We start from the raw sequence: 24,946 nt of genomic DNA on the forward strand, positions 1-24,946 counted from the left end.
CCTCACCTCGACTCGTCGCGATCGACGCAAGTGGGGTAAATGTAGATCTCCCTGTTCCTGAGCTGCTCGCTGTCGAATACAGGATCCGACTTCGCCTCGCTGAACTGCCGGTCATTCGAAAAACTGAAAGGGCTGAAGCAGATTTTGTAGGGGCTCAAGCTTGAGAAGGTCACAAAGTTGCAAAGGCTGAACGAGTTGCAGAAGGGCAAGACAAGGTACGAAGGAGGAAACGGGGAAGCAGACAGGTGAAATAGAAATCGTGCGAGTGCATGTGCGTGTGCGTGTGCGAGGGCGTGCGAAGCGAGAAAGCGATTGCGATGAAACGGAAAAAACAAGGAAACGAATATCATGTTTACGAGATCGGACCACCCTGGTCCCCTCCTTCTCCTGCAATCCCGACCGGAATGTCGATCGAGGTAGTCGCTTTGCCGTGCGTCGCCTTCATCGCTCGATCCTTCGCTTTCTGCCGAACTTTGAGTACCTCTTTCCGTTTCCTCGCAGCTCGGTACAGCGCGGGCTCTTCACCGTAGAACAACTGGTACTCGCAGAACAGACAGAGCCATTCGTCCGGGTCACAATAGTGGCCGCCTCCGCCTGTTCCAGCGTACGGACCCGCTGCAGCGATCGCTTCCTCCGAGGCGGGCCACGTTGTCGGGCCGAGTGACGCCTCACCTCCGTGTAGCGAAGTCGTGTGGTGCACTGGAGTGCTCGGTAATCGGGAAGGGACGTAATTATCACGGTGGTGCACGTTGTGAGCGTTGGCATGGGCTGATCGCTTCTTGCGACCCTTCTTGAGAGGCGCCTTGAGAGGCAGCAAGGGCGACTGCGGCAGTGGAGGAGACGGAAGAGCTGCAGCAGGAGGCGGAGCAGGCGGAAGATCGGTTGTCGAGAGAGAATTGGAGGGAGGAGAAGACGCAGGAGGGGGCAATCGAGGTGCTTCCATCGATTTAGGAGCAGTAGCGTTTGCCTGCGACTTGCGCTGAGGGGTTGCAGCTGGAGTGGGCGGTACCGCAACGGCAGCAGCTTTTTCAGCCTGGTCTCGCTCCTCCTTCTCCTTCTTGCGCTGTTTCTCTTCCTCGCGAGCCTTCGCTGCCCGTTCCTTCGCTGCTTTTACTCTTTCCTTCTGATCACACAGGTGCTTCCACCGCATCTCGATCATGTTCGGAGCTGGCTTCTGAAAGGCGAAAGAATCGAGTTCAGGTGGAGACCGAGTGAATGGCCCCCACGGGAACGACTGTTCGTCTTCTCCGTCGTCGGACGATGCTGGAGGAGTCGGGTAGCCGGAAGGACTTTTCGGCGATTCTGATCTGCCCCGGATGACATCCTTGAACTCGGCCCGCTTCTTCTCGACTTCCCTCGTGATCAATCTCGACACGATGTAAGGCGGCGGATTCTCCCGTCCTTCTGGATCGTACAGGTCAGGCAGCTTGATCCCTTTGAACAGCGTCCGGATCCTCTCTTTCTCCTTTTCCCGCTCCTTGGCCAACTTAGCCGCCGCTTTCAGGGCCTTGCTGCCCTTGAGTCCAGAACCTGGTGGTAATTTGGGCGGACCTTCGCGAGGCATGGCCGGCGGGACAAAGTCGGGAGCAGAGGGAAGTGGCAAAGGCTGCTGCTTCGAACAATATAGTCGGAACCGCTTCCGGCGGTGTCGACGACTCGAGAAGCACGGTCGACACAAGGACACATGCGGAGGTCGAGTTCGTAGCTTGGCGAGCGCGGCTTTGGCGGTTGTCGGAGGGTTGACAGGCGCTATGGACCGGGGCATGAGAAATCAGTCTCCGACTAGTTCGCGTTGCGTTTCCAGATTTTCGAATCACCTTTCAATGGAAGCCACTCAGTCGCACTACGATGTACAGGTTCTCTTGTAGGACTGGGCTCCTCTTCTCGCGCTCGAGTGCGATTCTGGATAGTCGGTTTTGGCGAATGCGGAGGCGGTAGGGCTGTAGTCGGTACGGGTGGTTGGGCACTCATAGCCGCGATGCCAGGAATCTTGCGCTTCTTCTTGGTGCTCGCGCCTAGTCCGAGTGCGGTCGCAGCGATCGTGGTCGCATGCGTAGGCTCGACCGGGGGTCGACTGCGATCGACCACGCCGTATGTGTCCTCATCTCCGTCCTCTTCCTCCTCAAAGTAGTGTCGGTCATCTGAGACCGATCCACTCGTCGGATGCAGGCCCGCGAGGCCCAATCCGCCAAACAATCCTGCGGTCGAGAACGACGAAGCACTGCCGAGCGACTTGGCGATCTTGTGCCCTTCTGCGCCAAACAGTCCGAAATCGGTCTGCTCGTCAGCATCAGGGTACGACTCGGAGCAGGGTGAAGACGGGGTTGACGGCGACGAAGCGCAAGGGGAAAGAGGAGCAAGGCTGTGCGATCCGGTCGAGTCTCGACGCTCGGTGGGTCGCCTCAAAGCTGCGGGAGATTCTGTACGTTTGCGAGGAGGGTACGTGTCTCTCCCGTCTCCGTAGTCCTGATCTCCTGCGGTTCTCGTGTCGAGCACTGGGTCTTGGCCGTTCGAAAGCTGCGCTCGCGTGCTGCGTCTGTCGCGCCCATCCAGGTCGAGGTCGTCCTCGGGATCGCTGTACGGATCACCGACATCGCCCTTGACACTTGGCGCAAGAAGCTGTCGAGTCGGATGCGGTGAGAGCGGAGCTATCCGCTTGCGTTTCGGGAGTGGGTGAATCGGGCGATCCTTCAAGTCGTACACGAGTTCACCATGTACCGACTCCTCCTCCCAGTCGTGATGTCCGCAGTCGCAGTCGCACATCGTCCGCGCCTGGGAGAACGAGGGACGTGTGCGAGTGACGAGGCGAGAGGAACGGGTTGCGGCACCGGGTGTCAGGCAACAGCACTGAGCCGGACTCTGGGTCGAGTTGTGATCTGACTTGGCAGATCTGTCGATCGAAGATGGTGTCAAGTACGTGCTGATATGGTCGTAGTGACAAGACACTGCTCCCGTTGTCCGGTGCTCCTCGTCTCGATCTCTCCTCTTGAATCAGGGAATTTGCACAGGATCGATACAAGCTCAGGTGAACGAAACACAGTTTACATCGAGTATACTGTCATGCAAAGAAATATTACAACAAAAAATTGCGCAACGAGCGCGAACGAGATATTCACATAGTACGAAAAGACACCGTGTCTGGATTCGTCGAGACTCAGGTACCCCTCTCCTTTGCCCTCTTCTTCGCTGCGTCGTCCCGCTTCCTGAACAGGGAGTGTCGGTTCTTGGCGGTTTCCTTGGCGAGTTGTTTGTTGGCAGACTTTTGTCGTTCCGTGTACGCCATCGATTGGCCCCTGTTTGTCCGGATCGCCAAAGGTCAGATGTACTAGCCGCGCAGAAGGGTAGGTGCACAAGAGCGGGAAAGCGCACCCAGATAAAGCTTGAAGAGATCCAGCGACCCTCGTCGCCTGCGCCGCACCATCTTTGCGCCCCTGTACGGCCGGTCCTCCGAACGCGTTCGACGTGATGCTGCCCGCGAGGTCGCCTTTCGTCGCGCTGACATCCGTGCCGAGATCTGCATCCGACTCGGAAGCGAGCAGGACCGATTGCAGCAGTTCGATCTGTTCGGCTTTGGTCGGATACACGAGGTGCTCGAGCTGGTTCAACCCTTCGAGCGACGTGATGACTTTGAACGCATATCCTTGACTAGATTGAGACGAGCAAGAGGGGTCAGCTTCCGCACATGCGATCGATTCAATGAACGCTCATCAACGAACTCGACCAGGAAACCTTGACGTTTCGAGGAGTAATACATTTCTTGCGTACTGCGAGCGCAAAAATAGGGCGAGAGTCAGCCCCAATCTAGTCAGAGAGGAATGCTGTCCTGTGAAAGACGTACTCTTTCGAGACGAGACTGTAGAAGAATGCATTGAAACCTTCGTCGTTCCTTCGTTTCGCTCGCAGGATCCTGCCCAACCTCTGCGCCTCTTGCCTTCGTGACCCAAAATGACTCGAAATCTGAATCAAGCAGGTCGCCTCGGGGAGATCGATCGACGTGTCGCCCACTTTCGAAAGAAATATAGTGTTGACGATCGGGTTGTGCTGGAAATTTTGCAAAATGCGCATACGTTCGACCTGGGGCGTTCCTCCGTGAATGTACAACTTGCCGAGCTTCTTGGCATAGGCCTAGTACCCATTACACGGGTTAGTGAATGGACCGAGAAGAGCAAAGGAATCTCGGGGAAAGACTCTCATCACGTACCTCGAGCGCATAGACATTGTCCGAGAACACGATGATCTTGTCTCCACGGTTCTCGTGGTACTGGATCAAGAACTGACACGCCTGGAACTTTTTCGGGTTCATGCAGTAAAGCAACATCTTCTTGCGACTCTTCTCGCGCAAGTACTCGCGGTAGAATTCGGGAGTCATGTCACACCACACTTCGGCGCATTGAACTTTGGCGATGTGACCGTTCTCGGCAAGGTCCATCCAATTGGCTTCGTACAGTTTCGGTCCGATCAGGAAATTGAGATCGTCAATCTTGTCGTCTTCTCGAACCAGAGTTGCTGCAAACAACAACGGGAACATTTCAGTACCGTTCTGCGCATTCCAAGTGCGAAGAGCGGAGTTCCTGACCTGTCAGTCCGAGTTTAGTGTGCGCCTTGATCTTGGTAATGACTTTGCGGAACATGGCAGCAGGCACGACATGCACTTCGTCCAGCAGGATGAACCCCCATTCCCTCGAGGTGAGGAAATCCATCATCTTTTGCGAATCGTGCGAGCGTTTCTGTCGGTTCGCGACCATCGAGTAGGTCGACACGACGATACCTGCATCTCCGATGAACTGTCGATGCACCATAATATAACACAGATGAGATCGACTGTCGCAACCGGGCAGGCCGCACAGACGAAACAAACCTTTTCTTTCTGATCAGCGGTGAAGACCGAGATGGCGCTGTCCTTGATGGTAGACCACTGCAAGAACTGTTGCTTCCACTGCATGACCGATACCGACGACGTGCACAAGACGATACAGGACTTCCTGATCGTGGTCGCGGCGGTGATCCCGACAAGCGTTTTGCCAGCTCCACAGGGCAAGACGATGATTCCCGAACGAGCACGACTGCAAGTATTGGAGCGACCTTGTATCAGTAGGTGATGTAGCAGAATCTCGGTGCAGGCGGTGAACCTCACCCGTTTCCAAACATCTTGCCCAAACTTTTCTCTTGGTACGGCCTGAGCGCAGCCGTCGGTTTCAAGTCGATCTCGAGCGTCGGGTTGACTTCGTCGTGTCGAAAGTCGTACTCTTCCATCATGCGGTAGTCGAGGTCGAGGCACCGACGCTTGACCGCCTCGATCTCGGCTTCTTGAATCTCGAATGCATGCACTTCGTCATCGTCGTCCATCTCGTCGTCTGGATTGATTCCAGTACGGTGAGCCTCTACGAGTCTTGTCTCGAAGCAGGGAGAGAAACTAACCTTTCTCGAGACCGACGACAGCGGTGAACAAGTCGTCCTCTGCTTCTTGCTCCTGATTCTTGTCGCCTGCTTGGGCATCGACAGCATCCTTCTGTCCCGGTAGTGGCGGTGCTCCCGCTTCCTTCGTACCCGGAATGACGAGTCCGGCCCGACTCGGCGCTTTGGCCTTCTCGAGCCCAAACGTCGCGGTGCCGTCCTGGTCGCGTTCCTGCTGCTCCGAGACTTCGACGGGCACGCGCGCCTTGGCAATCACTTCGTCCCGCAAGAGGATGCGCAGAGTTTCGGGATCGCCCGACTCGACAAAGTGTTTGTTCTTCTTGAGCACCATCTTGACCTTGCCGTACGAGTGGGTGCACTCGCGGATGAAATCGCACAACTCGTCGGGCACGGGCACTTTCGACATGCGGTTGAGGACTTCGATGATGTTCTCGGTCTCGAGTCCGACCGACACGGCGGCGTAGAGCGAGTGGGGCGTCAGTTTGTACTCGTGAATGAATTTTGGACGCGAGACGGGTTCGGCGATCGCGACGAGAAAGTCGGTCGCGTATTTCGCGAGGGGGTGAAAGTTTTCGAGGATGATGTGGCCGGTCGAGGGTACGATGTAGAACGGGCGCGAGACCTGATCGGGGCGAAGCGGGAGGTAGCCGTAGTCGCGATCTTGGCGGAAGGTCGACGAGATGAGCGCGTCGGCCGCGACGACACCGCGCGACTTGATTGTTGGCAGTTTCGATGACGAGGCGAGCGATCCCGACTCGGCAGCGCTCGCACGGGCGGCGGGCTTCGCCTTTGAGCGTGCGGCTTTTGCAGGCGCTTTCGATTTGCCCTTGACAGAAGCCTTGCCCTTGCCCTTTGCAGTCGTGCGCTTGTCGAGAACAAAGTCATCCTGATCGCTGTCGTTGGCGTGATCGTTCTCGGCGTGGTAGTGGTAGTCCTCGGCGGCCTCTGCGGCTTCGAGAGCGACGCCGGCTGCATCGAGGCCGTACTCGTCGTCCGAATCGTCGCGCTCAGCCTGGACGAGCCTGCGGTTGAGCCTGAAGGTCTCGCGCTTGTACTGCTCGTCCTGGGAATCCTCGCCCGAGTCGGACGAGGCAGGATCGAGGCCAGCATTGGCGGTAGTGGCGGCTTTCGCTGCAGCTCGGCGGACGCGCTTCGGGGCAGGCGATGCTCCGGTTGCTCCTGCACTACCTGTGCACGCAAGAGTGGCTCGTGTGAGTAGGCGGACGAGGCTGGGAACAGCCGCAGCCGCAGACTTGCCTGGCGAGAGGGGACCACGCTTGCTGGCCATCCTTACGAGGCGGTGAGTTGCCTGCTAGATTCTGTCGAGGTCGAGACTAAACAATCGAGTGCACGAGGCGAGAGGGAGAGCGAGAGGGAGAGAGATGACCCGCGCATTTCACTCGTCCGGTTCAGTGTCAGAGCACGCAGGATGGCGACGATCGCCTCGCTGATTGGATGGAACAGGCTGGATCTAGCCAGCTCGGCAGTGAGTCCCGTTCGCTGCATCTCTCGTCGAGTGCGACCCCCACCTGACCGCCGCGTGCACTCGCTCGTGCGCTGCAGGCTGCCGTTTCGAGTCAGCTCCGTGCCGACCCTGAAGGTCAGTCATCTGGCTGCTGCTGCTCGAGCTCGGAAGCTGACTGCATGCGTGCTGTTGCAGACTATCCTCGCTTCGCTCGCGACGCGCACCAGCTCGACCAGGATGTCCGCCTCGCATATGCGGACGCACTATCCAAGACCCACATTGACGAACAAGCGCAAGATCGTCATTGTCAGTCCCTGGCGTCCCTCGAGAATTTCCCCCCTGTCTGCATGAATCGCGCGCCCTTTCCTCGGAGCTGACCCAGGACGCATCTTGCAGTCCTCGAACGCGCGAAAGAATTTGTCGAGCTGAATGACCAAGTTGAAGTGGGTCCCCCGTCCTCCTGCTGGCTAGAGCAGCGCCTGATCACTTCATTCCTCCACACCAGACAAGCACCCAGCTCCTCACCGACCTCGCGAGCTTCCTCTCGACATTCCAGACCGACCTCTCGGCCGTCTCGGGCCACATCTCTGAACTCCAGGACCGCTCCAAGACGATCGAGGGACGACTCGCAGCTCGCAAGGTGAGGCCCAAGCGTTGTCCCCTTTCTCGCACCCGTGACTAACGATCCCCTCGTTAGTCCGTCGAGCGGTCACTCCAACCGTACCTGAAATCGATTGCAATCTCACCGGCCCTGATCAAGACCATCTTGGACACGGAAGTCTCTCCCGCGTGGATCCCGGCGATTGTCGAACTCGACCAGAAGCTCGGTGCTGTGCGAGGTGGCGCCCGAGTCGAGAACCGCAAACAGCTCGACCAAGCTGCTGAAGGCTTGCGAGTCGCCGTCAGTTGTCTCCCCCTTCTCTCGCTTTGTCCAACTTTTCGCGCCGCTCATTTCTTTTGCACATGACAGGCGACTTCGAAAATCCTGTCCCACCTGAATCACCTGTTGAAACCTTATACGACGTCTCTCCCTTCCCTCGCGACCCTGCACGCCGAGCTGAGTGCGTACAAACCGCTGTTTGACTTTTTGCGTCGACATGCCGCGAGACAAGCGCACGAGTTTCAAAAGAACTACACGACGACGTTGCGGTGGTACTTTGAAACCGCATTCAGGAGGTACGTGCGCGGGTTGGAAGCGTTGCGCACCCGCAGCGGACCGACCGGGGTCAAGTGGGACGCGCTCGTGGACGCCTCGAACGACAGTCAAGCCAGTCTAGGTCCGTTCCCCTCTCTATCCCATAGCTGTAATCAGAGCTAATTCCATCTCATTGAATATCCTGAATGTTCAGCTCTCCTCAATGCAAAGAAACGCGGAGCTGCCACTCCCGCAACATCACGACGAACGGTTTCTCCCAGTTCAAGCTCTGCCGTTCTCAATTCTCGACTCGAGTCGGATAGTACCGCGGATCAATCTCTTCCCAGACAAGTAATCCCGGCATGGCAAACGTCAGACAAGACTCTTGTCAGTCTGTCTCGCTCACACTATCACCTTCTTGGTCGCATCTCAACTGACTCTGTCACTTTTCGCCCGTTGATTTTCCCCGCTCGTAAAGAAACCACCGCACGAGCAGTTGTTCCGTTCCATGTCGATCGTCGTCTTTCACAATGGGTCGGAATTGTACCGATTCCTCGATTCGTTCTTTGGGGTCCACTCGTCTCTGCCTTTGTCTCCCTCGACGACAACGACGACTCCAAATACCAGATCCTCGACGTTGCTACACACGCTCGATTCGAGCGTTGGATTGAACACGGCTGCGTCTCTCGCTTCGTCTGTCACTTCAGCGAATGGACACTTGCCCGTACTCGACGAGGACGGTCAACACAGTGATTCGGGACAGACTGTCGTCACAAACAACAATCACCTCGATGGTAAGGGTAGCACGAGAGGAGATCGTAGCAAGGCGGAGCAGGATCGTACGAGGAAACTGGTGGTGGAAGGACTTTGGAAAACGATCATGGAACCTGCTCTCGAATACACTACGGTCAGTCCTCCTCAATATCCTCTGATACATCGAATTTCAAGCGGAGGAGAGGGGGAGGAATTGCAGAACCCCGAGACTGATCGTTCTTGGTGTGATTTCGATAGAATTTCAATCACGCGCTCTTGACTCCCCCATCTAGTCCTTCTCCCCTATCTCTCACTTCGATGATTCATCTCAATCGATCGATCCTCGAACGTTCGCCTCGAGCTTGTCCACCTCTCGAACCTCTCTTGTACTCGAACCGATTGCTGTTGTGGCCATTGTTTACGAAAACGCTCGATCACGAAATCGACAGTCTACGAAAGATCAATGGAACTTTGTCCCATCCTTCTGGAGGTGGAGGGTTGTTGGGAAGGATGACGGGAACAGGAGGCAGCGGAACTGTCGTCAAGGATTCGACCGTTCAGAATATCCTTGAACGGTACGTCGAGTGGTTCAACACGACTGTCGAAATTTGTACACAGCGAGAAGAACCTGGACGACCCGAAACCGATGAAGAGGAACAAACTTATTTCCAACCGTGAGTTTTGAGTCCCCCAAGTCTCGAGGTCGAACGAAGGAAAGTAGAAATCTTGGGAAAAAGGTTGATTGACAAGTACTGTGTTTTGTGAGGACAGATACTCGAGAATGAGAACCGAGTTGGACAAGTTGCTCGAGTTCCAAAGTTCTCACATTCCGGATCCGGTCAAACAGAAAGCGTTTTTGAGAGCTGGGTACCAGGAATTGATTCAGGGCTTGTCTTCTGTACGTGACTCCCTTGCTTTAATGAATCAGGAAAGACACCTAACGAGATTGCGACGGTTGGAAACGATCCTAAAGATGACTCTGACGACGAGAAGTCAAGCCGAGATTGACCATTATCGACAAAAGATTAGATCGGTGCAGTAAAAGCCAAAAGAAAAGAAGAGCGACCTGAGCCAGTGTACAGTTCACTCGCCTCTACATAGCAGAGTTGGATGAGGTCTTTGCTTGTTGTTGTATTTCTTGCAATAGTAGATTAGAAAGAAAAAAACTCTCTCCCCTTGCCTGTCTGGTCTCTCTCAGCGAGGACCCAGGGTTTCTTTCTGATGCCTTGACATTTCCACAAAGCAAGTTCTACTCGGGTCGAGTTCCATGGAACGCATCGGTCAAGAGTTTGAGAATCTTTTCCTTTTCGAGCGGTGCCGGGTTCGGGCTAAACAGACACAATCGCGAGGGAGGAGGCAATCAGCTCTTTCGTTTCAAATACGAAGCCTCACATCTGGGAAGCACTCACTAAGGGTTCTTGACGGCGATTTCAGCACACCGTTCCAGATCTTGTTCCTTGAATCCCAACTGTTTCAATCCAGTCGCGACCTGTCCGTTCTTAGCAAGATCGTACAACCCTTGCGCAGCCGAAGTGTTGGCATCGAGTCCGAGCGCTTGGTGGATCTGTTCGATCGCTTTCGGGGCGAACGGGGCGTTGTACGCGGTCGCATGTGGGAGGATGATCGTGTGGGTTTCAGAATGAGGCATACCGAAAGACCCTCCGAGCGTGTGACACTTGTTTTGGCACGCCATTCCGAATCAGGTTCACATCTCTAGCTTGGGATTTTTTGAAGGCTTGCTCACGAGTTTGTGGTGCAGACTCATGCCGACCGCTCCCAACACGGCTCCACAACAGTAAGCTCCGAACAAGGCATCACTCCTCGCTTCCTTGTTGTTCGAATCGTGTCCAATCACCGGGAGTGCTTTTGCGATCGCGTGAATCCCTTGCACGGCGAGGGACGAATGAATCGGGTTCGGGTTTGGAGCCCACAACGCTTCGACCGAATGAGCGATCGCGTTCAAGCTCGAAGTGACCGTCATTGAATGAGGCAAGGTCAAGGTCAAGTCGACGTCGTAAATGATCGAGTCGGGCAAAACTTTGAGCGTTTTTTGAGTCGTTTTGAGCGGGTTCCCGTTCGCGTCGTTCTCGGTTTGCCCAATGATCGGAGTCGCTTCCGATCCGGCATCTATCATTGCGCGCGAGAGACGGTCAGTCGATCGAACCCGCTAGGTCGAGGTCAGAGAGTACGAAAAAAAGAGAGGACGGACAGGTCGTCGGAATGACAACCTGTTTGATCGCGGATTCCGAATGGAGTGCGAGGGCCTTGCCGAGTCCGATGGTACTTCCACCTCCAACAGCGACCTGTGGTTGTGGAAAAGTCGGGTGAGCAGGTCGAGGGGAGAGCAGGAAAAGGAGACAGGAGGACGGACGACGCAGTCGACGTTGAGCTGTTTCGCTTGTGCGAGTGCTTCCCGCGTGACATGGATTGGAGTGTGCATCGTTGCGTTGGTGTAAATTCCGACTGCCAATTCGCCCTGTCGACGAGAGAGTATGTAAGTACCGTTTCAGAGAGGGGACGAGGTGGGGGTATCAATCGCTTACGAGGTATTCCTGGATGCGCTGTCCGGCATCAACCTGGTGTGGCGTCGTGAGCACCAGAGCCCTCGACTGCGAGAAAGGAGGGCCAAAAGTCAATGGTCGAAACCTCGGCAGCCGCAAAGGCCGGAAGTTGACGAGGCAGCACTGACACATCCGAGGTGCTTGACTTCTTGAGCAACTTGAGAGGAGGTGCCGTAGCCAAACACGACGCGCGCGGGCAGGGCTGTATACGTGAACGGGTGCATCGTGGAGAGCGACAATTGAGGATCCGAACGGCGGAGACAGGGGGCTTTGATCGAGATGAGACGAGACGAGGACAAGCGCAAGAGATATTCGGTGCGAGTGGATACTCTGTGAAGTGTGCCTTGACTAATCAGCCGATTGTGTGACAAGCTGTTGGGTGTTGGCCTTGCGCGAGAGGACTCGAGAGCGCGTACGTGGAAGATGCGGTCCGGCGCAAAGGTGCCGGGCAAATCGCGTGTCGCGCAACTTGCTGATCCGACCCTAGCCCCACCTCGCAGCTCTCCGCTCACTCACCGTCGCTCTCTTTCGTTCGAGTCTTCTAGACCTCGACGAAGTATCCAGCCATGTCGGACCCGGCCCAGCAGATCAACCAGGACGCGCCTCGCTCGGCACCCAAAGTAAAGCCTCGCCTTACTTCTTTCGCGGCTGTCTATCCCCCGCCGAGAGCTGACGTCTCTGCCTACAGGTCGGCAAAGCAGTAGCCGAAGCGATCAAAAACGGTGCTCCCAACATTGACCTCGTACGTCGAACGACACTCGATGTGGGGAGCTCAAACTCACTTCTCGGCACCGCACGCAGAACCTCTTGCCCGACCTGACTGACCTGTCGCCCGAGAACATTACCGACAATGTGCACGCGATCAACTCGCTCTGCGAAAACCCGCGGTATCTTTCTTTGCTTCTCTCGCCCGTCTCGACCCGTTCGACTCACCTCGTGGTCTTTTCCTTGGTTCACGACAGACAAAAGTTCCTGTTTGAACGACTCGTGACGCACCTACACGACTTTGCGCGCGAGACCTCACTCACGACCGAAGAATGGATGGCCGCGATCCAGTTCCTGACTCGCACCGGTCAGATCTGTACCGACCTGCGCCAAGAGTTCATCCTCTTGAGTGACATCCTCGGTCTCAGTGCGCTCGTCGACTCGATGAACCATCCCGTACGCGAAGGTGCGACCGAAGGCACCGTGTTGGGACCTTTCTTTACCGAAGACGCCAAAGATGTCAGTTCTCGAATATGTCTTCTGGTCGTATCGGGAACTCGCAACGCTGACACTTGATCTGTTTCGACGCTCGACAGCTTGCAAACGGAGAGAGTATCGCGAGTGAAGGCAAAGGCGAGTACATGTTCTGCCAAGGTCGAGTATTAGACCTCGAAGGCAACCCGATCAAGAACTGTGCGATCGAGACGTGGGAAACGTACGTTCTTCAAAGCTTGGGCATGCCGGGATTTTTCTCGCAATCGCAGAAAAGTTTGAACCGTCGCTGATCTACGAATTGTCTGTCCGCGGCTTTAGCGACGACGATGGATTGTACGACACTCAGTACGAAGGAAGGACTGAACCCGATTGCCGAGGCAGGTTGCACACGGACGACAACGGCTACTACTCGGTATGTCCCTCCTTTTTCGACTTTTACGCGCGCTAGAGGAAACTGACCCGCACATGGTGGCAGTACCGTGCTATTTTGCCTACTCCGTACCCGATCCCGAATGACGGACCGGTTGGCAAACTGCTCAAGTCGCTCAACCGACACGTCTTCCGGTCAGGACCCTCTCTCGTTCATATCGTCGCTTGCTGTCTCGACTGATTGTGACATTTTTGCCTTTCGCTGTTGCAGACCTGCTCACTTGCACATGTGAGTCTGTTGTCCACCTCGGTAGGGTCATCCAAGGATTTACGCTGACGAGAGGGGAATGGATCCGGTGTTCACAGGATGTTCAATGCAGACGGTTACGAGCAACTGATCACGGCACTGTACTTCAAAGGAGACCCGTACTTGAAGTCGGACGCCGTGTTTGGCGTCAAAACGTCCCTCGTCGTCGAACCGAAACTCGTGCGAGATCCAACTCGAGCACGCGAATTGGGCTTCAAAGACTCGGAGGGCAAGGGCGAGTTCTGGGAGTTGGAGAAAGATTACGTGCTCTTGACGAGTGCACAAGCCGAAGAACAGAAACGGATCAGCCTCAAACATTACTATGCGAGTCTGCAACAGTAGTACACACACAAGATTTGTTTCTGCATGCAAGTATGGGATGTTTTTTTTTTGCATTTCTAGACCAATCTCGGTGGATCTACGGGTCCAGCTACAGACACGTCCACGTTGCGAGTTCGAGGCTGTCTCGCTTCGACCCAATCCCTCCAATCCTGTGCTTCTATACGTGGACCCTTGCCTTCCGATTGACGATCCCGCCCAATGGTCGTCTCCGTTGTCGTTCGAGCTGGATCGAGAGTTGTCGAGGTTGTAGGATTCACGAGTTTGCCATCTTTGCCGACCTTCCACACCTGTTCCTCTCGATTCGGTGGATTCGGATCGTTCAACCACCTCCGCTTGCCAGTCGTAGTAGTCGCGACTCCTCCGCCTCTTCCTGCTCGTGACTCTATCCGTTCCTCGTCGACTTGTGATTGTTCTTGCGCTCCGACTCCAGGTTTCGAACTCGCGGGACAACCGGCACGACCAAACGCGGTCGTACCCGACATGGTCAACGAGACGGTCGCGATCGAGACGAACGCGCACAGGTAGAACGTCCAATTCGTCAACGTCGTGCGAGTGGTTGGGTGCAGGAGGTGAGCCGAAGATGAGGAAGAGGACGAAGCGAATCGGGACGCTCCAGATGGACAAGGCGGCAATGTGGACGAGTACGAGCGGAAAGTCGTGCTCCGGAAGAAGGGAATCCGATACGACATGCTCGTGTGTTGTAATCTGGTGAGGCTAGCCCAGAGGGAGAGGTTGAAAGAGTTTCTTGCAAGCGAGAGCGAAAGTCTTTGCGCCACTCGGCGGTTGGAGAGCTGAAGGAGGCGGATCTGGGACCGTCGTGACTTGTACTCGAGGCGGTGATTGCACGTCCGAGAGAAAGGGTTGGGTAGAGTGAGAGAGCGAAATGATGCGATGCGGATGAGATGCACAACTCGTCGCTTTCTACTTGTCCAAGATTTGCCTGTACATCGCTAAGGCGATACTACCGCAACCACTGCCTCACCCGATCGGCAACTCGACTTGGAGCTATCGACCTCTTGCTCCAACGCGAGAACTTTCTTGGCGCTTTCGTTTTCGGTTTCCGCTCCCCACCCACTCGATCAACAACCCGACCAACCCTCTCGCAAACATGGGCGCCATGTGCGGCAAGGAAGATCACTTTGATCAACTCGGATCTTCAAAAGGTCACACGCTCGGAGGAGGGAACGTGTTGGAACGGCAACCGACGCCTCATGTTCCTCGCCAGAAACCTCCTCCTCGGCCCGCTCAACCTCCTGCCGCGACCCGCTCAAACGAGCCTGCCGTCGATCGGGAAGCGATGCTGAAAGCCGTCGAAGCGAGATCCGAGGCGGCAAGTTCTTGCCTCGTCTTTCTCTCTTGCTCGGTTCTCTCGAAGAGGGATGATTGACCCGATTTGCGACCGCAACAGGCAAAAACGAGAGGTACGAACGGAGGCAAACTCGCCAAGCAACTCGAGGAACAAAAGCGCGATCGCACGCGACGAGACGAACTCGGTCCGAGCGAACCTCCCCTAGTCGCAAGTCTCGATCCGGTCTCTAAACCTTCGGGCTTGAGCGTGTCGGCTGACATTTTTTCTACACAGTGGGACTGAGGTGTGCAGTCGTAACTCTTGTGTATACATTTGCTGTCTTTGTTTCGTTTCCTTCAGGGCCCGCCGTGCGACCCTTGTTGTCCAAACTACTACTACTACTTTCGCTTCTTGCCTCCTCCTCCTCCTCCCCGCGAGAACGAAGACGAAGAACTGCCCATGCCTTGAACTCGACTGATCTCTCCCTTGCTGAGACTGATCATACCTCTTCCAAACCTGCCGACCCTCGCTCCCAACCCTCGTTCACGGTGGTCGAGTCCTTCCTCCTTGCGTTTCTCCTTGAGCGTCTTGGCTTCTCGACTCAACCCGAGTCCAGTCCCTCCTGCCGTTCTCGTCGAACCCGGTGCGAGTCCACTCGCGGCGTCCCTCAATTGGGCCCGTTTCAAATTCGCCGCGTTCTGACCGGCTCGCAACGACCTCGGCGCGTTCTTCGGCAACGGCGTGTGTCCTTTGAGCGGTTTCGTCTGGGCGATGGGCAACTCTCGCAACAAGTCAGGTAACGCGCTCGCAGTGTTCGAGTTCGGGTTGTTGAGAGTGCGAGTGAGCGTCGACAAGTGTTGATCGAGTTTCAACAGGTGTCTGTTTTGATTGTTCTCATTCCCGCACTGTTAGCAAAAGACAACCCAAGGTTGAGCACACGAAAAAAGAACTCACGTCTCGTCTTCTTCCGGAGCTGCATCAGGTTGACCTGGTCGTGAACTGGCGACGTTCGTCGCAGGTTTCTTGCCTCCTTTCGATCCTCGGTACTTCTGGTTCGCCTCGTCTGCTACTGAAGGTTTCGCCAGAACGTTTGATTTGACTTTGCCGGCCTGTGTTTAACATACGGGTGTCAGCTTCAGATAGACAGGGAACGATGGAGGGAGGGAGGGAGGGAGGGAAAATCTGATGTTTGTTACCTTGAAATCTCGCATTTCTCGCTTCGACATGGGCAGCGAACTGCCTCCTGACGTGATCAAACTTGGAGATCTTCCCGGCTCACTGAATGCGACAACTTGTGCGACTTCAAGAGAGGGAAATGGGTTCGAAACTCAGGGTTTCAGTTCTTCGGTGAAAAATCAGAAAAGTCAATTACGACGAAATGACTGACCTCGTTGCGGCACTGCCTGCTGCTCTTTAGAATTGTCGTGATCGTCTGAATCGCTGTCGGAATCGTCGTCATCGTCTTCTTGGTCTTCGAGATCTTCGAGATCCAAGTCCCACACGCTCTTCTTCTCCTTGTGCGGTTGAGGAGCAGCAGGACGCGAACCAGGCAGCACGATTGAACTATTTGGCAGGGCTGATTGAAGGAATTCAAGTTGGTGCCGTGCGAGTGCCGCTTCCAACAACGACTGTTGATCCTCCTCCTCGTCTTGAACTTTGTCCAGTCCACCAGGTTCCGGTTCGGACTCGGAAGAAGATTCACTGCTGTCGGAAAGATCAAACCCGGGCCTTTCGAAAGAAACGAATGCGAATCAGCCTTGTGATCTCACGGTCGAATGCTTCCTCAAGAAGGAGGAGAAGGAATTGGAGGAGGCGATTCTCACCGGTTTGATTTCTTGGGTGCGGCAGCAGTCTTGGTTGGTACAGCACGCTGCTTGGAAGAGTTGGAACTCGAGACGAGTTCGATCGCTCGACGTTTGACTGGGTTTGATGAGGTTGCACTGGCCGTGACAGTACTTGAAGAACGTTTCTTGGAACCTGCCATGGTTTTGCGAGACGAGGTTTGGAGATTCGAGATCCCGAGAGCGATCACAGTTGAAAGATGTAAAAGCCCAATATTGCACATGGATTTTCCTGACAGGGGCTTCTCTCTCCCCCTCTCTCTCTCTCTCTCCTACACACTCACACTCACAATGTCCGATGCCTCTGCAACTACGACTACAAACGGCCAGGAGGGCTCGCTGTACCCACCCCAGCCGTCTGTTGCCGCTCAACCCACGATCGACAACTACCTCTACCTAACCGCTTCGGACCTCCAGGCGACCATCGCGTCCTGAAGTGCGCCCGAAGCCCAGACGAGAGCAGTATTCCACGCTATCGAGGCCTACTGCAAGCAGGCCGGGCTCGAGGCGGGCAAAGCGGGCAAGACAAAGGCAATCGCCAATCTCTCAAACGCCGCTCTTGCACAGGCGGCCAGGTTGCTCCAGGTTCCGGAACAAGAGATACCTGCAAACACGTTGCGCCACCGCATCACCAGTCCAGGTCCTGGACATGCTACTAAGCATGTCCACATCGTCCCACTCCTGGACGACCTGTTCAAACACTACAACGGGGGCGTCGCACTGCCTTTCGTCCCCTCCGTAGAGGTGACGCAAGAGCTCCAACCTCTCGTTGGAATAGTCGCAGGTACCCGCATTGCCCAGATCAATCCCGCCCGGGACAACCTCCCTTTGTCCTACGATATCGACGTCTCCTTCCGAGATGCAGAGGCATTGGCGAAAGCGTTGAAGAACGCTTATGTCCGTCATGGGCAACCAGTTCGTAAAGGAGGCTGTCCCGGGCGGGATTGATATGGGCAATCCTGGTACCAGCGACTATTCCAACGAGAGGTTGGAGCTCTTGCGTCACCTCTACGGAGGGGACGAAAGGCAGTGCGACGCCCCCGTTGTAGTGTTTGAACAGGTCGTCCAGGAGTGGGACGATGTGAACATGCTTGGTAGCATGTCCAGGACCTGGACTGGTGACGCGGTGGCGCAACGTGTTTGCAGGTATCTCTTGTTCCGGAACCTGGAGCAACCTGGCCGCCTGTGCAAGAGCGGCGTTTGAGAGATTGGCGATTGCCTTCATTTTGCTTGCTTTGCCCGCCTCGAGCCCGGCCTGCTTGTGGTAGGCTTCGAAAGCATGAAGAACTGCTTTCTTCTGGGCTTCGGGCGGGGAACTCCAGGACGCGATGGTCGCCTGTCTCTCCCCTGAAGCGAAGGAACAAGAGATTCAAAACAGTAGGCGCTACAATGCAGGATAACGGGACCGGGAACAGCACAAAAGAGCGAAGAGATAGAAAGTGTCCATTAAGGGAGAGAGACTGGAAAATTAGGAAAAGTGTCCATATGTGCGATCAGGTAGAGCGAGGTCTAGTGCAGGAGTGTGACGGCACTGACGAGCGCGGTCACAAGGATCGTTGCGACTGAACCAGCGAGGTGCAGCTTGGAACTCGCAGCAACATAGCCTGACGAGACGAGATTTCCGGGCGTCAGTTCTCAAGAGGATGTCTCTCCATCGAGAAGAGCGTAGACGCACCGTCACCTGGACCGAGATTGATACCGGACACGGATTGACCTGGTGCGAACGCCGTGATCGAGAGCAGCTGAGTGGGAGTCTGTGAGATCTGGGTCAGGTTGCGGGTTGCTGGGACCGTCTGGGTCGCAACGGATTGGACAGTCGTATTGAGGGTCAAGGTCCGGCCGTTCGAAACGGTCACGACTTGGGAAGTCACGATCGCGGTCGACAATGAAACCGCGGCCGAGGAAGTTACAGTCGAGGCGGTCGCGTTCGTAGCGCCACTCGAGCTCGCAGCTGCACTTGCAGATGCAGATGCCGACGCAGACGAGCTGCTCGAGGCTGGAATCGAGGTCGTCAGGGCCTGAGAAGGGACTTCGGCGGCGTGTGCCAACGCGACGAGAATCTGCGGGTTGAGAGAGTCAGTGGGCACAGCTCGCATCGTGGATAGGATTCGACTCACTGCAAGCAGCAGCACGAGTGATCGAAGTGTGCGCAACATGGTCCGAACGATGATGAGCGGAGAGAGAGAAACACTCGCGCGTTATTCGGCTGCATTTCATCGTCTCCTCTCCATCGAAGCCCTCGTGCTTGAGTCTGGATGACGACAGGGTACGATACGCCACCACTGGCGTACCCTGCGCTGTCGTGCGTGATCGGATCGACCGGTTCTCGCCAATCGACACCGCCTCCGCATCGCTCGCATGCGGATCCTTGGGCGAGTCCGGCAGGAGGCACCTTCTTGCTATCAGGATCGACCGCACCTCGAATCGTCACCTCTCGTCGAGCTCCTCCGCTGCGAGGCCACTCTGCCCGCCAATTGCCGCCTTCGCCCGCTATGGCTTCCGCTTCGCCTTCACCGCCCACGCTGAGCAGGAGATCTTCCCCGGTTCTCATGAGACAGGCGATATGCTTTTGCTGTGCAACCAGGCTCGACTATCCAAGACACGCAAGCTCGTTCACGTGCTTCATCTGTCAAGTCACAAATGACCTCTCGGACTCTCCTCGCGCCATCTCGCGAGACTGCGTCTCGGAACAGGCAGTCCTCGACTTGTCTGATCGACTCGCACGACCCTCCGATCTGGCCGAGCGCCTGCAGCAAGTCGATCTCGACGAGACTGCCCGAGAAACCGATGCAGAGTCTGAACAGAATCTGGTCGATCTCCTCGTTGCTGCGTTCAGCTCGCTTGACACTCTCGACAAATCCTTCTTGCCCGTTGCATCAACTTCGGCTCCGACCTCGCCCGCACTCGATACCTTGACTCTGCTCTACAGTCTCGTCTCTGCGAGACCAGACCGGATCGTGACGCTCAGATCCCTCGTGTCCAAGCTGTTGAATCGTCCCGGGAATACCCTCGATCGTCTGTCGGGCAATTGGATCATCACCTTGATCGAGGTAAACATCTCCTTTCTCGTATCGTGCACTTGCTCGTTATTCCGGTGTTGACCTCTGCCCCAAAACAGTCTCCCATCTTTGACCCCGCTTTCACGCCAGATCCTGGAGAGCGGCGTATCCTGTACTCGCAATTCATCGGAATGTATGTCGCGTGGCACGAACTGCATTGTCCCTGATTTCGGTGATTTATCGACTTGCCTCGATTCAGACTCTCGAACGTTCCGTCTACCCAGCACCGCCTCGTCGTCCAGCACCTGTCGAGCCATCCTGTCCGGCTCACACTGTCTATTTCGACGCTTACTTCGTACATCTCGAACGTTCTGTCGACCAGTGCGACCCACTACTCGCAATCGTGGCAAGTGCTTTCGGGCGCAAAAGTGTCTGCCGTCTTTCTCGCTGCCGCCACAAAATCGAGGGAGGTCGACTTGAGTGACTTTTACGTGACGGCCATCGACGCGCTCGGCGAGGACGAATGGATCCGAGATTTTCAGGAGTGGGAATCGAGCCATATCGATCAGAGCGATGACGATTCAGACTACCACACGTACGTAGTCACCTTTTTCCCTCTTCTGCTGTCTGTTCTCCTTCCCCCTCCGAATTGACCAAGGTGCTTGAGAATTGTGACAGTTATGCTCAGGCTACGACCGAGAGACACTTCAATTTTTGTCAGTACCCGTTCCTGATGAGCCTCGGGACGAAACAACGCTTGTTCGAGTTTGAGACTCAACGGCAAATCGTCAGTCCCGCCCGCCCTGCTTTCTCTTGACATCATGACATCAAGTTTGCACTCTTGACTGAATCCGATTTGATTCGAAATAGACGGACGAAGCAGCAGCGGCATTCAGAACGTCGAATCGCATCTTGCACGAAGACAACTTGCCCTTGCTCGTGCTCAATGTGCGCAGGAATCGTCTGGTCGAGGACAGTCTGCATCAAGTGAGTTCTGCTTGATTACCTCGGGTTTGCGTTCTCGAGGTGGAGCAAGGTCGCTCACCTTGTTCGCTCTCGTGTGCTCCTGCTCAGATATCAGGCAACCGAGAGAACCTCCGGAAATCGTTGAGAATCAAATTCCACGACGAAGAAGGGATTGATGCTGGTAATCTTTGCGATACTAGAAGCCCTGAGACGTGCAAGAGGAGCGACGCTGACGTCTCGATCAAATTTGATCGAATCTTAGGTGGACTGAGGAAAGAATGGTTCTTGCTCCTGTGTCGGTCCTTGTTTTCGCCCACGTTCGGAATGTTTACGAGTCCAGACCCCGATACGAACCTGTCTTGGTTCAATCCGGCATCTACCGGTATGGTCGAAGACGAGGACTATTGGCTCTTGGGAGCCGTGATCGGGTTGGGGTGTTACCATGCCGACACTCTAGATATTCCTCTGCCTCTCGTGAGCCTTCATGTCTCTCCCATCTTTGATCGGGCATAGCCTCATATCTGATCAGGTATCGTTCTGATCCTTACTAAAAACCAGGTCACGTACAAGAAACTGTTGAAGGAACCAGGCAGTGGCACTCTGGCCGACCTCGCTCAGTTTCAACCTGCGCTTGCACGAGGGTTGCAACAGTTGTGGGACCATGACGAGGACGATGTCGAACAAGTGTACTGTCGAACGTTTGTCGGGACGTACGAGGCGTGGGGTGAACTCGTCGAAGTCGAATTGTGTCCAGGAGGCAAAGACCGAGTCGTCACGCGAGACAATCGCAAAGGTATGCGTCTTTGACTCAAAGAGGCTTCCTCGAGCCGGGATCGTGTGTGCTAATATTTCGCAAACACCCAAAACAAAATCCCCCTCCCTCCTAGAGTACGTCTCGCTCGTGGTCGATTTCATCCTGAACGGTTCCATCTCGACTCAGTTCGAAGCGTTCTCGAACGGGTTCAACGAAGTGTGTTCGGGCAACGCGTTGAGTCTGTTGCGAGGTCAAGAACTGGAATTGCTCGTGCGAGGGAGTGACGAGATGATCGATGTCGAGACGCTCAAGAGTGTCACTCGGTACCAAGGCTTTTACGAAAACGATCCAGTCATACAGTGCGTTCTTTTTTGCGCCGTTCGATAATCACTGCCGAGCTTGCTTTGTTGACAACGACTTGTGTGTGTGTGAATGATAGAAACTTCTGGACCGTGTTTGCCTGCATGTCGGCCACTCGACAGAAACAACTCTTGTCGTTCATCACGTCGTCCGATCGAATCCCTTCGACCGGACTTCATTCCCTGCATCTCCAGATCACGTGTCTCGGTAGAATGGACAGCGAACGATTGCCGGTCAGCCGCACGTGTTTCAACGAGCTGCAATTGTGGGATTACACGGGAGGAACCGCGAGGCTCGAAAAGTTGATCACGATGGCCATGGACGAGAGGTGAGTTGCGCAATTCATCTAGACCATCGAGTATGTCTTGTCGCTGATTCTGGGGTGCGACGTAGCGAGGGGTTCGGATTGAGATGAAACCGACACAAAAAAAGAGGCAGGGATCGACTCTACCAGGTTCCCCCGAGTTCAGTAATGGGGCCAGATCCCTCGGCTCGCAATCTCTCCAACATGGCCATCGAGGTCTTTGAAGTAGACACTCTTGCCTCCTGCAGGCCAATCGACCGTACCCGTCACTTCGACCCCTTGGTTCCGCAACTCTTGTTCCCACTGCTCGACATGGTTCCTCTCGCTCACGGCCAGAGCAAAGTGACTCGCAAGCTTCACTTGCCTCGTGTCAACATCCGAGGGAGCAAGTCCATGCCCAGGGATGGTGCCACGAGTGCCGAGGGAAGTCGGTTCGTGGGTCAAGCCCTGCTGAAACAGGATCAAGGTAGTCGAAGCGAGAGGGAACACTGCGAGTCGGTCGGACGCGAACGAAGGCGTTCCCAGCTGGAGAGTCTTGGAGTAGAATTCGATTGATCTCGGCAACGAACGCGTGTCTGGAGTTCAACCTCGAGGCTTTGAGTCTCGGAATCAGGGCATAAGGGCGCTATAAGGACCTACAGAGACACAGTTCGAGCACGTGAGTGAGCTTCGGGAGCGTCGACTTGTACATTGAGCAGCTGTCGACGAAGTAAAGGCGTGTCAAAAGGGAAAGGGGCCGAGATGAAGCGATTGATGACGCGCGCGCGTTCTTGCCAAGCACAGCTTCTCATGAATGTTGAACGATGACTGCCGCGAGCACGACACCCAGCGTACTTCGTAGGTCGTCACATCGATGGCGCCGGCCAAACTACTGGCTCGGCAAGGTGATTCCAAGCCTGCTCGTCGTCTTTGGCTACTATGGCTACCGCCTCGTCCTGTTGGAAGTCTGTTCGTGCCCTTCTCTCCTGTGCATGTTCGACGAACGTCTATGCTGACCGAGCACGAGATTCAAGATCCTTTGCTGAAACGGCGTAACCGTACACTCGCATACCTCTACATCGCCTGGGTCAACTTGTTCCTCGCACTCGTCGTATTCTGCTATGCGCTCGTCTACTTCCATCCTCGTCCGCAAACTCGAGTCATACCTGAAGCCGTACACCAGAGAAAAGTGGTGAGCCCTTGACCACTCGGTCCCTTAGGCATCGGACGCTCAAAGGCTTCGCTGCCTTGCCTGCCAACAGGTCTTTGTGTGTGACGAGCGAGGCGATCCTCTCGTGTGCGACCAGGACGCCTGCAATGGATCGTACCAGTCGATCCGGACCCGACATTGCCGAGATTGTCGAGTGTGTCAACCAGGGTTCGATCACCATTGCGCGTTCATGGACGCGTGTGTCGCGACCGAATCGACGTTCAAACCTTTCGTCAACTTTATCCTCTTTGCCGTCTTGCTCCTCTGTGTCGCACTCGTGCCTCTTGCGCCGTTGCAGTACAGAGCGTTCAAAGAAGTCGTCGAAACGACCTGGGCCACCCACGAAATGAAATCAAGGTGGTGGGATCGATGGTACTCGTGGGCAGGAGGTCCAGTGTGGCGCTGGGCAGGCGCGATCATCCTCGGATACGTGAAGTACCCGGCCATCTCGCAGGACCGACCGTTCCTCGTGTCGGGACACCGGACTCGCACACTCGTTCGAGATGGGATCACGTACGCCTATGACGAATCGCTGTATCCGAAACTCGCCATTCCGACTCTATCAACTCTCGCGATTGTCGCATTCGCGACCTTGATTGTCGGGATCGGGTTTGCAAGTGAGTCCCACGCTCTCTACCGTTGCAGATGACGTCCTCGAGCACTTTTGGACAACCTGACACTCTACGATAGTGCTTGTCGTGATTACTCTCAATGCCCGCAAAGGCGTGTCGACTGTCCAAGTCGAGCGGTCCAAGCGGTTCCGCGCACAACATCGAGCTAGTTCAAATTCAGCGGCAAAGTACGACCCTCGGATACGATTGTGGGTCCCACTGCTCGAAGGAGACGAGTCCCCTGGAGCGATCGTACTCGTCGAACCAGACACACCACTGTACGACTTTGGTCCGATGCAAAATTGGAGGAACCTCATGGGGTCGCGCTGGTGGCAGTGGTTCGGTACGTTACATCTAACTCGCTAGAACGTCTTGATTTTGCAAATTTCGCTGATTGACACAAGGACTCATAGATCCGACACGAATCCCGTTAGTCGCGCTTCCCTGATGCTCTCGAAGCCAAAATGTGAAACTAATTCGATCTGGGTGAACACAGAGTGTTCGACGACACGGTTATCAATCCTTCCATCTTGGCGCATTTGCAAGAGCGCGCCAGGAAGCAATTGTAGCTCGAGATATTAGACTGCCTTCACTGTCGTAGTATTAGATATCTGTGAATGAGGGACATGACAGCATCATCCACGACTTGTCGTTTGACCTACCATACAAGTGCTTCTCGAGATTGGGAAGAGGTCAGTATCGCTTGAGACACATGACAGAGAGACAACGCAAAAAGGAGCACTTCAGAAGGGAAAATTACCCTCTCCTTGTCCTTGTCCTTGTCCTGGAGAATCGAACCTGCACGAGAAGCGGCTCGAGCAGAGCATTCGTGAGCTCGATCTTGTCCAGTCGTCAGGTCATGGCGGATTCGACACTGCCTTTAGGTACAGCTGCGTATTTCGGCACGGTCCTTTTTGTGGCCGAGCGGTTCCACAGCTTCACCACATTCCGGATTTGTAGCGTCAGCTTCTTGCGATACTGATACTGATTGCGGATGACGACGGTGAACTATACTCGAGTCGTGAATTCTTGCGGCTTTAATGCGGTTTATATGTGTCATTTTTGACACAATGTTCATCCCGCTCCT

At 55.2% G+C, this 24,946-nt stretch overlaps 12 protein-coding genes across 12 annotated transcripts; 5 read left to right on the top strand and 7 right to left on the bottom strand.

Moving 5' to 3' along the window:
- Nucleotides 1-352: 352 nt before the first annotated feature.
- On the bottom strand, nt 353-2,763 carry JCM15063_003371 (uncharacterized protein; the record flags this gene model as incomplete). Its single annotated transcript, XM_076675292.1, has 2 exons — nt 353-1,749; nt 1,818-2,763. 2 exons carry the CDS (start codon nt 2,761-2,763, stop codon nt 353-355), a joined length of 2,343 nt encoding a protein of 780 aa, XP_076537376.1.
- A 391-nt stretch (nt 2,764-3,154) lies between these two features.
- On the bottom strand, nt 3,155-6,703 carry SSL2 (TFIIH/NER complex ATPase/helicase subunit SSL2; the record flags this gene model as incomplete). Its single annotated transcript, XM_076675293.1, has 9 exons — nt 3,155-3,293; nt 3,370-3,645; nt 3,717-3,764; nt 3,839-4,125; nt 4,202-4,506; nt 4,577-4,784; nt 4,859-5,063; nt 5,135-5,354; nt 5,419-6,703. 9 exons carry the CDS (start codon nt 6,701-6,703, stop codon nt 3,155-3,157), a joined length of 2,973 nt encoding a protein of 990 aa, XP_076537377.1.
- Nucleotides 6,704-6,844: 141 nt separating this feature from the next.
- Nucleotides 6,845-9,810, top strand: VPS52 (Vps52p; the record flags this gene model as incomplete). The annotated part of the gene is made up of 12 exons (XM_076675294.1): nt 6,845-6,901; nt 6,979-7,015; nt 7,076-7,186; nt 7,277-7,323; nt 7,386-7,520; nt 7,578-7,781; nt 7,851-8,157; nt 8,230-8,402; nt 8,494-8,922; nt 9,027-9,442; nt 9,540-9,666; nt 9,742-9,810. 12 exons carry the CDS (start codon nt 6,845-6,847, stop codon nt 9,808-9,810), a joined length of 2,112 nt encoding a protein of 703 aa, XP_076537378.1.
- A 207-nt stretch (nt 9,811-10,017) lies between these two features.
- On the bottom strand, nt 10,018-11,553 carry JCM15063_003374 (maleylacetate reductase; the record flags this gene model as incomplete). The annotated part of the gene is made up of 7 exons (XM_076675295.1): nt 10,018-10,096; nt 10,178-10,443; nt 10,513-10,895; nt 10,978-11,071; nt 11,140-11,244; nt 11,312-11,377; nt 11,458-11,553. The coding sequence occupies 7 exons, from the start codon at nt 11,551-11,553 to the stop codon at nt 10,018-10,020; spliced, it is 1,089 nt and encodes a 362-aa protein (XP_076537379.1).
- A 342-nt stretch (nt 11,554-11,895) lies between these two features.
- JCM15063_003375 (intradiol ring-cleavage dioxygenase) lies at nt 11,896-13,547 on the top strand (the record flags this gene model as incomplete). The annotated part of the gene is made up of 9 exons (XM_076675296.1): nt 11,896-11,949; nt 12,018-12,071; nt 12,131-12,216; nt 12,292-12,553; nt 12,631-12,749; nt 12,848-12,941; nt 13,005-13,093; nt 13,170-13,187; nt 13,265-13,547. The coding sequence occupies 9 exons, from the start codon at nt 11,896-11,898 to the stop codon at nt 13,545-13,547; spliced, it is 1,059 nt and encodes a 352-aa protein (XP_076537380.1).
- A 56-nt stretch (nt 13,548-13,603) lies between these two features.
- Nucleotides 13,604-14,236, bottom strand: JCM15063_003376 (uncharacterized protein; the record flags this gene model as incomplete). Its single annotated transcript, XM_076675297.1, has 1 exon — nt 13,604-14,236. One exon carries the CDS (start codon nt 14,234-14,236, stop codon nt 13,604-13,606), a length of 633 nt encoding a protein of 210 aa, XP_076537381.1.
- A 419-nt stretch (nt 14,237-14,655) lies between these two features.
- JCM15063_003377 (uncharacterized protein) lies at nt 14,656-15,138 on the top strand (the record flags this gene model as incomplete). The annotated part of the gene is made up of 2 exons (XM_076675298.1): nt 14,656-14,877; nt 14,956-15,138. 2 exons carry the CDS (start codon nt 14,656-14,658, stop codon nt 15,136-15,138), a joined length of 405 nt encoding a protein of 134 aa, XP_076537382.1.
- A 95-nt stretch (nt 15,139-15,233) lies between these two features.
- Nucleotides 15,234-16,819, bottom strand: FAF1 (Faf1p; the record flags this gene model as incomplete). The annotated part of the gene is made up of 5 exons (XM_076675299.1): nt 15,234-15,714; nt 15,790-15,944; nt 16,032-16,135; nt 16,223-16,563; nt 16,659-16,819. 5 exons carry the CDS (start codon nt 16,817-16,819, stop codon nt 15,234-15,236), a joined length of 1,242 nt encoding a protein of 413 aa, XP_076537383.1.
- Nucleotides 16,820-18,185: 1,366 nt separating this feature from the next.
- Nucleotides 18,186-18,832, bottom strand: JCM15063_003379 (uncharacterized protein; the record flags this gene model as incomplete). The annotated part of the gene is made up of 3 exons (XM_076675300.1): nt 18,186-18,280; nt 18,352-18,736; nt 18,794-18,832. The coding sequence occupies 3 exons, from the start codon at nt 18,830-18,832 to the stop codon at nt 18,186-18,188; spliced, it is 519 nt and encodes a 172-aa protein (XP_076537384.1).
- A 99-nt stretch (nt 18,833-18,931) lies between these two features.
- HUL4 (putative E3 ubiquitin-protein ligase HUL4) lies at nt 18,932-22,170 on the top strand (the record flags this gene model as incomplete). The annotated part of the gene is made up of 11 exons (XM_076675301.1): nt 18,932-19,726; nt 19,795-19,868; nt 19,935-20,270; nt 20,354-20,462; nt 20,546-20,662; nt 20,750-20,822; nt 20,904-21,115; nt 21,200-21,434; nt 21,529-21,754; nt 21,835-22,083; nt 22,149-22,170. 11 exons carry the CDS (start codon nt 18,932-18,934, stop codon nt 22,168-22,170), a joined length of 2,448 nt encoding a protein of 815 aa, XP_076537385.1.
- Nucleotides 22,171-22,221: 51 nt separating this feature from the next.
- JCM15063_003381 (uncharacterized protein) lies at nt 22,222-22,750 on the bottom strand (the record flags this gene model as incomplete). The annotated part of the gene is made up of 2 exons (XM_076675302.1): nt 22,222-22,634; nt 22,699-22,750. The coding sequence occupies 2 exons, from the start codon at nt 22,748-22,750 to the stop codon at nt 22,222-22,224; spliced, it is 465 nt and encodes a 154-aa protein (XP_076537386.1).
- A 112-nt stretch (nt 22,751-22,862) lies between these two features.
- JCM15063_003382 (uncharacterized protein) lies at nt 22,863-24,428 on the top strand (the record flags this gene model as incomplete). Its single annotated transcript, XM_076675303.1, has 6 exons — nt 22,863-23,007; nt 23,073-23,230; nt 23,301-23,865; nt 23,939-24,202; nt 24,273-24,288; nt 24,356-24,428. The coding sequence occupies 6 exons, from the start codon at nt 22,863-22,865 to the stop codon at nt 24,426-24,428; spliced, it is 1,221 nt and encodes a 406-aa protein (XP_076537387.1).
- Between the last annotated feature and the right edge of the window lie 518 nt (nt 24,429-24,946).

The sequence above is a fragment of the Sporobolomyces koalae genome (genome assembly GCF_050403365.1).
Source record: "Sporobolomyces koalae JCM15063 DNA, S_koalae_JCM15063T_v1_ctg1, whole genome shotgun sequence".
Classification (NCBI taxonomy): Eukaryota; Fungi; Basidiomycota; class Microbotryomycetes; order Sporidiobolales; family Sporidiobolaceae; genus Sporobolomyces; species Sporobolomyces koalae.